Source organism: Mobula birostris, chromosome 9 (genome assembly GCF_030028105.1).
Source record: "Mobula birostris isolate sMobBir1 chromosome 9, sMobBir1.hap1, whole genome shotgun sequence".
Lineage (NCBI taxonomy): Eukaryota > Metazoa > Chordata > Chondrichthyes > Myliobatiformes > Myliobatidae > Mobula > Mobula birostris.
The window spans coordinates 30,709,474-30,721,189 of record NC_092378.1 but is presented as its reverse complement, the minus strand read 5'-3'; the positions used below and the strand labels follow the sequence as shown (position 1 = coordinate 30,721,189).

The following is an 11,716-nucleotide window of genomic DNA, read 5'->3' as shown; positions in this document are numbered from 1 at the left end:
GGGCTCTTTCCAAGGCCAGTTCTCACTTTGTTCTGGGGATGTAGAGGCCCAGCACAAACTCGACCCTGAACTGAGCATTCTTTTCCATGAGAACTCGTCGATCTCAGTCCTGATCTTGCATTGGATCTGGTGGTGTCACAGCAACAACTCACACTCAACGTCAGTAAGACCAAAGAATTGAGCCCGAACTGAGCAATATCTGCGGGCGATATCATGTTCATTGGTAGGGTGGTATTGGTTCAAAGCAACAGCACCAACGGGGGAAATGTATTTCTTCTTTTCCTATCTACATTAAATCACTTTTTTCCAAGTGTTTGCGGAGCAAATGTACACTTGCTGGAAAGTGTTGATTTAACAGCTGAAGGTTCTCTCTCCGCCAAAACAACGCTTGAAGCACAATTGCGGCATCTTGAGTTTATCCAATGGAAATAAGCTTTACTTGCGTGCTGTCCAATAAGGCTGCGGCTTGCTGGGAGGTGCGGCAGTGGGCTGGAGACGGCGGACATTATGTCCTGGTGCGGAGGGGTCGGGGCAGCGCTGCGGCGGGGGGCCTGGCTCCTGCAGGCTGGCGGGAGCAGAGCGCTTCTTCCCGTCAGAAGGTGAGTGTTGGGGAGATCACTACAGCTTTGATGCTGTGCAGGCGGCAGCGGAAGGATAGGTGAGAGGTGGCTGAAGGTCGGAAAAAGAAGAGAGGGACATGGAGTTGCATACCCGAGATCATTGCCTTCTGTGTGAGATCCAGATTTCACCCCTCAATTACACCTTGAAATGCTTGCAATTGTCTCTAAGATATAGAAGCTGGAGATCCAAATGTTTAGCTGAAAAATGAAATGATAAGACGAGGTTTCGACCAGGTGTTGGTGAAATTTGGGATGGAATACTCTTTGTTACGACGGAGAGTAGTGTACTAGCAGATAACAGCCGTGATGCGCGAAGGAATTTTAAACTAATAAGTGAAAATGTGTTATGTCAGGGTGGGCTTTATGTCTGTAGAGAAAGGTAAAATCAAAAGCTGTTAGGAACAGTTTAATAAGGCGGCATTAATAATCAAAGTCACATCGGGGGAAAAGTGAAACTTAAGAGTGCTATACCTGATTGCCACAATTTCTGTTTTTTTCCAAGTGCAACTATATATAAATGGGTATGATCTGGGGGTCATAGGAAATGGGTCCTTTGGTTCAACTCGTCCATCCTGACCTTGAACTAGTCCCATTTGGCCCATATCTTTCTAAACCTTTTTTATCAGGAGGAGGGGGTTGAGAAGGAAAATAAATCGGACATGATTGAATGGCAGAGCAAACTTCATGGGCTGAATGGCTGATACTATTCCTGTGTCTTATGAACTTGTCCAAATACCTTTTTAAACAGAAAATCAGAATGCATAATCAGTATATGTTAAGGCAAGAAATAACAAACTGCTACTGGAGGAAAAATGTTGGCTTCCTAACATCAAATATAGTGCTGGTAGCGTATTAATAAAGAAATTATTAGAATAAAACCCTGAGGCATCTGAAACCTGTATCTAATGGTCAAAGATAAAGGAGGAAAGAAATAAATGTATACATTCAAGATTGTTTTCTGAAGCAGAAGGGCAAAGAATAAACTGTTTTACAAAGAGACAGTTAAATTTGTCTTTTTAATTTTAAAAAGGTTATAATGTGATGGTGGTTATCCTTTGTATCTGACGATGACAGGAAACCTGTGGGAGAGATTTTTAAAGTGGAAAAGTCGTTGCGCTGGGGCAGTTCCACTCTCTCGACCTTGGAGGTCTACGTCCAGTGGTACGAGTAGTCATCACAACTGGGGTCTTCCTTGGTTGCAGTGGATGATCATAACAACTTCTGTGCCATGTCATGCCCTTCACTCTCCACGGAGCGTTGTAGGACTGCCTTCCTGGCCGTTGGATTTCACTGTAGATCTCATCCGCCAGTCTGTTGGAGCTACAGTGCCTTGAAAAAATAGCCCCCACAATTATGTTCACATTTTACTAACACGTGAAGGTCTGCAGATGCTGGAAGTCCAAAGCAAAACACTCAAAATGCTGGTGGGTCCTGAAATGTCAACTGTTTACTCTTTTCCATAGATGCAGCCTGATCTACTGAGTTTCTCCAGCATTATGTGCGTTGCTTCACATTTTACTAATCCCATTTTCTAAATTTAAAATTGTAGTAGTAGTAGTTTTGAGCTAATCTACAAAACGTTGTGTATCATGTCAAATCAAAAGAAAAAAATCCAAAATTGTGAGGCTGAAAAGTTATTTATCCCCTTTGTAATTACTATGCTAACTTTCCATGGGTACAACTCACTGAATTTGTTGATGTAGAAAATTGGAGGATCACCTGTTTTCAATGAATTCATAACAATAAATACCCCTTCTCCCTGTAGAGTCCAACAGTATGGTAGATTTTCAACAAACCAAACCAAAATAAGGACAAGGGCATTCAAGACAGTCAGGAAAATGCAAATAGAGAAGCACAAATCTGGGGAACAATACAAGACCATTTGAACATACCTCCTGAGCTCAGTGCAGTCCATCATGAAAATGTGGAAAAATACGAAATGACAGCCACACTGCCTAGATAAGGCCACCGCTCTGAACTTAGTCACTGGAGAAGAATTCCACTTGTAAGAGAGGCTAGTGTGATGCTAACACTGAATGAGCTACAGAAGTTAGTGGCTGCAACTGGAGATGAAGTTTTTGGCTCTGCAATCTCTAAGGCCTGCCACAAGAAGAGTATTAATGGAAGAGTGGCAAGGAAGAAACCCTGGCTTTAAAAAAAAAAGGTGTGCATCCTTGCCCATAAAGACTTTGCAAAGCATCACTTAGAAGATACTGTAAAGATATAGAACAAGATCGTTGTGGTTGGATGAGACTAAAGTGGAACTTTTTGGCCTCAACACTGAGCAGTACGTGTGGCGCAAGTCCAAAACTGCGCATCAGCCAGGTAACACCATTCCTTCTGTAAAGTATGATGGAGACAGCAGGGACTGGAAATTGATGGGTAGATAAATGCTGCTAAATACAGAGATCCTGGATTAAAAACCTGCTAGCCTCTGCCAGAAAGCTTAAACGAGGGAGGAGACTCATCTTTCAGTAGGACAACAACGCAAAACACACTGCCAGAGCAACCATGGAGTGGGTTCAAGTGAAGAAAATTGATGTCCTTCAGTGACGCAATTAGAGCCCTGACCTTAACCTGTTCCAATATCTTTGGCAAGACCTCAAGATTGCTGTATGCTGCCTTTCCCCTACTAGCTTGGCATAGCAGTTTTGCAAGGAGGATCGACAAATCTTGCTCCATCACGTTGTTCAAAGCTAATAGAGACTTAACCAAAAAGAATACTGGCTGTAATAGGCACAAGAAGTGATTCAACTAAGTACTGAGCAAAGGGGGATGAATACTTTTTTTTAAACTGCTGATACTTGTTTTTGAATTTTTAGTTTTTCATGCTTTACATTTTCCCTTGTTCTATGGGTTCTACTGTGAAAAAAGGAGCATATGATTCACAAATAAAAATTCTCATTTAAATTGATCAAAATCTCTGCTTCTAATACTCATTTTTATGAACAAGAGGTTGGGGACTGAATACTTTTACAATGTTAGGACAGGCATGGCCCTGTCTCACCAAGGTGTTAGGCTTGCTGACTACCCTCTCCTTGTTTAGCCTATCTGTCGAAGCCATGTACCAGGATGTGGCCACTGTCACATGCAAACAGTTACTTGGATCCGTAGGTGACAGCTGAACGTTTGGTGGAGACCAAAGGTGAGTGAGCTGTCCCAGGGTGGACATAACAGGCCCCTTCACCAGAGGTGCTACCCCTCCCATAATACACCCCTGTCATAGGTGCAAATACAGGTCGACCTTCACTAATCTGGCACCATTGGGACCTGAGGAGTGCCAGATTAGTGAAAATGCTGAATTACAGAAGGATCACATGAAGCATAATCAATACTGGATTATCGAAGGAACCGGATTACGGGTAGTCGGATAAGTGAAGGTCGACCTAGAGTATGATTAAGCCTAGAATGAAGTTTTTCATGAGATTGTCTTGAGATGGAACACTGAAACCATAATAATAGATCTTTTATGATCATGTTACATTGCATATTATAAATGGTAATATCAGAAATTAGGGTATTTTAGCTAAGTTGCAAAACACAGCCTGAACTGTTTTCTTTTGCTTTCATAAGTTGAAAATCTTTTTGTTTCAGGTATATTAAAAGGGTGGGTTTGATAGATTGTTGGGCACCAATGAAGTTGTGGGGTTAAGGATGAAGATATTCTTCTGTGCTTTTATTGAAGAATGGAGTGATGTGTTCTGCTCCAACTTCTTGCGTTGGTGTATGATATGCATGTCTGTATATTCTAGCATAAATTACTGTTGCCTTTTCCAGAGCTGGTGGTGGGGTCCACATTGAGCCTCGATATCGACAATATCCAGAGTTGACCAAAAAGCAAGTGTTCCAGTCCGAGTTGCTCAGTGGTTTCATGTGGTTCTGGATATTATGGCATCTGTGGCATGATGCTGATGCAGTCATTGTGAGTACTTCATCAACCTTTAATATTCCACATTCATGTAGTAATTGATCATTTTCACTTAGCATAGTGGAGGGAGAATGCAGAATTGTGTGCCTTAATGCATTCTTTATCCTCACTGACTGCTTGCAGATGGGTTTTTTTTAGGTATCCAAGCAATCTTCAAACTCAGTTTATTTCATACTGTGCTTCTGATTTAGTGGTGTAGTTTCTATCATTTTGTTGAAATATAAAGTAAATTGCAGCTAGCTTAAGCTTCAAATCTTTCAAGCTTTTTCTGGTGGAAGTCTAGTCTTCCAGAGCCAGTGTGGGACTGAACCTAGGGAACCCAGTATCCCTGTGCTGCAGTATTGAACTTTCCGTGGAGTCAAATGTGACAGCACAGATTTTTGAGAACATTGAGCTATCAGGTTAGGGAGCTGCCCAAAGCACAGTATTTCCATTCAAATAAATGGAAGAATTAGCTACTTGGAGAAAGATATTCAAAGATCATTGAATAAATGTTATGTTTTAATGTATTTTTTTAGGGCTGTAAAATAAGAAAAAATGCAACATTCATTAACATTGCTTTTGCATTTCAGGGCAGTCTTTCTAGCTGTTTTCTGTATTGAGAAAAGCCCAAGACATTGCATTTATTAACCGCCTTTGGCACAGAGGCCATCCCACGAAAGCCCAGTACTGGATAAAATTTTACATTGTGCCCCACAAGAACAGGTGGCCAGCAGCTAGGTCATCAAAGTACCCTTTGGGTGAGGAGTTTAGGAACAATGCCATTGGTTGAGTGTTTTAAAAAAAAAATGGCTTCTTGTAAAGGGCCAGAATAGGAATCCAAGTTCTTGGCGTATTGGAACTGGATGATGTTAAAGAGACAGGAAAAAAATCGAAAGGATGAGAAATTTGGTTTATTTTTAACTGAAGATCAGTGGCATTGGGTAAATGTGATGGTTGGGGATGACTAAATTCAGTAAACCAAAATCGTATCTGTTATTGCCAATATTTGTTACATCGTTGGGTTGTTATTGAAAGTTAATAAAACATTCAGTAGAAGAACACAGCACAATACAGGCTCTTTGGCCCATGATGTTTGCAACCTTTTAACCTACTCCAAGATCAATCCAACCCTTCCTACTCACATAGTTCCCATTGACTTAATTTGCTTCCTTTAGTTGACTTGAATGTTATTATTAATGTTACCTTTGCGCAATTGTTCTGCTTTAATCTGAAGGCTAGGGTGGCCCATGACTACATATTACTTTAGACAAAGAAGATTTAATATTGGAGCAGCTGTGAATCTAATTGTAATTGTGCACAAACATTGCTCTGGTCTACCTTTTAGGGGAACAACAAAGTGTTATCAGTATAGTGCAGGCTATTAAACAAGTACACAAGTATATAAAGTCAAGGTAAAACTTGACTTTGACTAATGACATAGATTGTTGCCCAAAGAAAGTTTAAAACAATGGGCTGACTAATGTTACTGCAAGAGGCATTTGTTGTGAAAACCTATTATAGTAGTTTAATTTGGAACCACAGTACATAAAGGCAGGTTATTAAAATGTGATTTGCTGATAATGGCTAAAGTTTGTCAGAATTAAACAAGATTTCATAAAAAGTAAGCTTCTGTACTTGATGTATTACATGTTGATTTAAATAGAAGTTGCTTCAAGAAATCGCCTCCACTGTCCACAATTAAAGGCTGGTATTGTTGTATTATAGGGTCACTTTCCTTATCCTGATCCCTCTGAGTGGACTGATGAGGAGTTGGGCATTCCTCCAATTGATGAGGAATGACTTGAATGTCTTTTTTTTTAAAAAAACGGTAGGTTCAATGCATTGATAGTTTGTACTTGCAGTGTTGAAGGATTATTAATGGATTTATTGAGTAAACAAGTTGATTTTACTTAAACCTACATCCTTCCCTGCGGCACAGAGTAATATTTCCAGACTTTTTAAATAAATCTCCCACATAGAATTGTTAATAGTGCCTACTCTTCTCCCCCCCCCCCCCCCCCCCCAGTAAAAGTATCTTGAATCTAAATTGTGCTTGCTTCCTCCTTTGGCCAAATCACAAAAATCAAAGTAAATTATTAGTCCCTTGCTGCCCAATGTGGAAATGTCCATGTTTAATTTGAATCATGCCTTTTTCTTATTATATTGTTTAATTAAACAGTGTGATATACTTCTGTGATTTCTGCACCTTCCCCCCCCCCGGCCCATGTGGATATAATCTTGATTGGTCTTGCACCTAATTTTCTATTTACATACACAGCTATTACCTGCATACAGTTTTAAGCTATTTTTTTTTTAAATAAACATTGAAATGGTACACAGATTGATTTCAAGGGAGCAAGCCGGTCATCAGTACCACCTCCCTTGTGAATATTTTTCATGTATGGACCAAAATGCTGACTGCTGGGAAAATTTGATTGGCGAGCATCACCATAAAATTTGATTTAATTCTCACAACAACCAAATTAACTCTCATTCCAACAAGATGCAAATACACAGCAGTCTAAATTTTCATTCGTAGATCATCACCTGTAAAATGTGTAGCGTTTCTAACCCTGTCCCTCCTGGCACTTATCCTTGTAAGCGGAACAAGTGCTACACATGCCCTTACACTTTCTCCCTTACCACCATTCAGGGCCCCAAACAGTCCTTCCAGGTGAGGCAACATTTCACCTGTGAGTGCTGGGGTGATATACTGTGTCCGGTGCTCCCGATGTGGCCTTCTATATATTGGTGAGACCCGACGCAAACTGGGAGATTGTTTCGTTGAACACCTACGCTCTGTCTGTCAGAGAAAGCAGGATCTCCCAGTGGCCACATATTTTAATTCCACATCCCATTCCCATTCTGATATGTCTATCCATGGCCTCCTCTACTGTAAAGATCAAGCCACACTCAGGTTGGAGGAATAACACCTTGTATTCCGTCTGGGTAGCCTCCAACCTGATGGCATGAACATTGACTTCTCTAACTTCTGCTAATACCCCACCTCCCCCTCCGTACCCCATCTGTTATTTATTTATTTATATACACACATTCTTTCTCTCTCTCTCTCTCCTTTTTCTCCCTCTGTCCCTCTGACTATACCCCTTGCCCATCCTCTGGGTTTTTTTCCCCCCCTTCCCCTTTTCCTTCTCCCTGGGCCTCCTGCCCCATGATCCTCTCATATCCCTTTTGCCAATCACCTGTCCAGCTCTTGGCTCCATCCCTCCCCCTCCTGTCTTCTCCCATCATTTTGGATCTCCCCCTCCCCCTCCCACTTTCAAATCTCTTACTAACTCTTCCTTCAGTTAGTCCTGACGAAGGGTCTCGGCCCGAAACGTCGACTGTACCTCTTCCTAGAGATGCTGCCTGGCCTGCTGCGTTCACCAGCAACTTTGATGGGTGTTGCTTGAATTTCCAGCATCTGCAGAATTCCTCGTGTTTGCGTTTCTAACTCTGCCTTGATTTAAGAATGTGTAGCTGCACGGTTCTGGGAACAAATCCCAAGACTTTCTATGTTCTATGCTCCCCCAATATTACTTTTTCCCCATTAAATGCAGAGGCTATAGGTGGCTTTTACTTGTAAACATTTGCACTTTAAAAGCTTGGAAATTATGTTTTTGTTTTTCTTTCAGTGTTTTCTTCACGGAGTTTCTGGAGGAATTCATCTGACACTTGAAGAAATCACCTTTATTGTAAATTAAATTGGAATAAATGTATTACCTGTACAGTACTAAAACTTGGTATTCTCTACTCTTTTTAAGATTACAAGATCCTTTTGTTTAGTTGATGGAATGGAAAATTGTTATTTCTTGTACATGAGTAAGAATGAAATCATTTGCTTCAGTGCAAGTATTGATTTCATAATAAAATAACTGCTCTTGTAAGTTAACTAGGAACTCTTTCATCTCATAAACCACCAGAGCTGTGCTCTTGCTTTACAAACTTTGAACCATTTACTAAGATTATAATCATGCAATTAATTAAGCAAGTGGTGCTGCTGGAGCTGACAGTCCCATGGGAAGATAGCTTGGAAGAGACCTTTGAAAGGAAGCTCTCCAAGTACGTAGTACCGGTCCGCAACTGTCAGCAGGCTGGATGGAGAGCGAGGTGTCTCCCAGTGGAGGTTGGTTGTAGGGGATTTGCAGCCTGTTCCTTAGTTAGAGCCTTCAGCAACTTGGGCATCGAGGAAGAGGAGAGCCATCCGCAGTATCACCAATGCAGCAGAGAGGGCCTCAAGATGGCTGTGGCTCAAAAGAGGGGAGCCATGGAGTCATAAGTAGCTAGCCATCCGGACACAAGCTGGGGTCTAATCAGCACTGGCTGGGTCACCTGGAGGAGGTTGTATGATGTTGAAAGACCTGAAACACCCAGAAACATCACTGAAGATGTGTCCAGAACCATCAATAGATGTATGTACACAGATTATAATCATGCAATTAATTTCTTGTTAATTGTGTAATGAAATGTAATAGGACAAATTTAACCACATCCACTTCCAAATTTCAGGAATAACTAAATATGAAAATCAGAAACCATCTCTGCAGTAGGGATGTGTATTGAATAAAGTTCAGTAAACTGAATTTTTTAAACTGTGAAAGAATTTATTCCATGTACACAGTACTAAAATTAAAAAGTTTTTTTAAAAAAAAACGATTTCAAATGACCCAGCAAGAGCTAAAGTCATGGCAGATTGTATGCTATGGGTAAAGTCTTGGAGGCATATAGACTCATTAACATATTTACTGGTTCCAGAGAAAGAAAATTGTCCAGGTGAGGCATGAGTCTAGAACAGGGGTCGGCAACCTTTTTGTCTCTGTGGGCCAGATCGCATATTAATGAGCGGACAGTGGGCCAGATAAATGCCATAAAAAACTTGAAATATGGGAATTATCCATTTAAATAAATCTAGTTATGTTTGGCCTCAAATTAATGAATAACGCATGCTAGAAAATCATTTGTACTTAAGGATGCCTACCCCTGGTCTAGAAGAACAGCAGTGTTGCAAATAATTCTCTGCACTTGGCAACCAAAACTTTCAGAGACTTGGCATATAGGTTTGAAGAGCCAATGATTGACCAATTGCTCTTGACTCTCCCAGAACACAACAGTTTGTGCCTTTTGATTGGGTGCTCCATTCGCAATGAAGTGCAAGGGAGCTCTATCCCCACCATTCCTTACATGGCCTTTAAAACGCTGTCATGCTTGAACAGCTTTATTTTAAACCTTATCCATAGTCGGTACCTCCTGTACCTAATGAAGTGGTTACTGAGTATGTTCCTAGTTTTCTGTTGCTGAAGTACATCCACTTCAAGGTTTGACCTGTTGTGTGTTCAGAGATGCTCTTCTGCACACCACTATTGTAATGTGGGGTTATATTGACTTCCCTGTCAGCTTCAACCAGTCTGGCCATTCTCCTCTGACATCTCATTAACAAGGCACTTTCTCCCACAGACTTAATGGATTTTTTTTTTTTTTTTTTTGCACCATTGTAAACTCGCAAGACTGTTAACGTGTGGAGAAAATCCCAGCAGTTTCTAAGATACTCATACTGGCCCATTTGGGCATCAACAATCAAAGTCACTTGATCGCATTTCTTCCCCATTCTGATTTTTGGTCTGAACAACAAATGAACCTGAATAAACTCTTCTTGGGCTTTAAGCTGGGTACAGATAAGCCCAAGAAGAGTTTATTTGTCATATACGCTGGGAAACCACTAGGTCCTTTTTCATCAAATGAACCTCTACCATTTTCTTCATGCTTTCATGCATGGAATTGCTGCCATATGATTGGCTCTTTAGATAATTGCATCAATGAGCTGGTGTACCTAAGAAAGTGGCCACTGAGTCTACGCTACAATACAATAAAACTGATAATCCAGGTCTTCAGCACTTAAGTCCTGCTCTGTTTCCATTTCAAACGATCAAAACTTCTATCGGTCACATCTTGACTTTTTTTAAACACTAATGAATAAGATACTAATTTGTCTAAGCAACACACACAAAAAATGCGACGAAAGGTCAGGCCCGAAACGTCGACTGTACCTCTTCCTATAGATGCTGCCTGGCCTGCTATGTTCACCAGCATTTTTTGTGTGTGTTGCTTGGATTTCCAGCATCTGCAGGTTTCCTCGTGTTTACTAATTTGTCTAATCCCTCTTTTAACTTAATTCAAAGTAATTCCTCTGCCCTTGTCGTTAATTTAAATGGCAACCATCAGATTTTCTCAATGTGCATTCCTTCCTCCATCAGAATACAGTGTCTGGAATTAGTTCCATTTACAAAATGCAATGCAATAACTCACCTCTGCCAGAATTACCCAAGTTTGTACCCTCTACCAAGAACAAGGGCTTCACTTACCTGCACAATCCCTTCCAATTTGTACACAATCTACTCTTTCCTCACTGGCTCTAAATCCTGGAACTCCCTACCCATCAGGATTGTGGGAGTCCTTTACCAGGACTGCAGTTCAAGAATGCCCATCATCTCCTTTGTGAGATATCTCACAGATGGGCAATTAATCTGGTCTTGTTGGTGATGCTCAGATCCCGCAAAATGAATGAGTGAAAAATAATACAATTGCCCCTGCCTCTGGAATTCTGCTATTTGGTCCAAAGTTGTAGTAAGGACTTGAATAGTGCATCTGGAAGTATTCAAACTGAGCTTCAGTGAGCATGTTTTGGTGAATAAATGGCATAGCAACTTTGGTTATCTCCATTAGCATAGACAGGTAATTAGGAATGGACCTGCCCTACTGTTCATGTACAGGACATGTCTGGGACAGATGGATGCCAGTATTGCAAGTATATTGGAATAACCTGTCCAGATCACAGCAGTTCTACTCTACATTACGCTCCTTCCAAAGCCTTCCAGATGCAATGTTAAGAGCTGTTCATCATATTTAAGCTAATTAGATTTTTAAGTAACATGCCCATGGCATAACCTCTCCTTAATGTGGTTTTCTTGCTGTGCAGTATCCTATCATAGTTTTGTAGCTATATTAGATACTTTAATCATTGAAATCTCACTTTTAGATTTTAAACATATTAGAATATACAAAGTTAAATTTTTAAGCTGTAAACTGAATAGTTCATTTTCGAATGGTCAAAACCCTTTGAAGATTTTGCTCATTTACTTAATCTATCAAAATATTGTGTAATTTACTGCTTCCAGAAGGGGAAGTAAAA

The 11,716-nt window shown here is 40.6% G+C and overlaps 1 protein-coding gene across 1 annotated transcript; it reads left to right on the top strand.

The window, feature by feature from the left end:
* Positions 1 to 469: 469 nt before the first annotated feature.
* On the top strand, positions 470 to 8,422 carry ndufb2 (NADH:ubiquinone oxidoreductase subunit B2). Its single transcript, XM_072267724.1, has 4 exons — positions 470 to 599; positions 4,398 to 4,542; positions 6,256 to 6,358; positions 8,166 to 8,422. Exons 1-3 carry the CDS (start codon positions 508 to 510, stop codon positions 6,328 to 6,330), a joined length of 312 nt encoding a protein of 103 aa, XP_072123825.1. The 5' UTR covers positions 470 to 507; the 3' UTR covers positions 6,331 to 6,358; positions 8,166 to 8,422.
* Positions 8,423 to 11,716: the final 3,294 nt, after the last annotated feature.

What these genes read in the sequence shown, in the direction of transcription:
- ndufb2 (XM_072267724.1), top strand. Translation starts at nt 508, where the DNA reads ATGTCCTGGTGCGGAGGGGTCGGGGCAGCGCTGCGGCGGGGGGCCTGG. An exon ending in GCGCTTCTTCCCGTCAGAAG is followed by an intron (nt 600 to 4,397) that starts GTGAGTGTTGGG and finishes TGCCTTTTCCAG; the next exon opens with AGCTGGTGGTGGGGTCCACA. An exon ending in ATGATGCTGATGCAGTCATT is followed by an intron (nt 4,543 to 6,255) that starts GTGAGTACTTCA and finishes GTTGTATTATAG; the next exon opens with GGTCACTTTCCTTATCCTGA.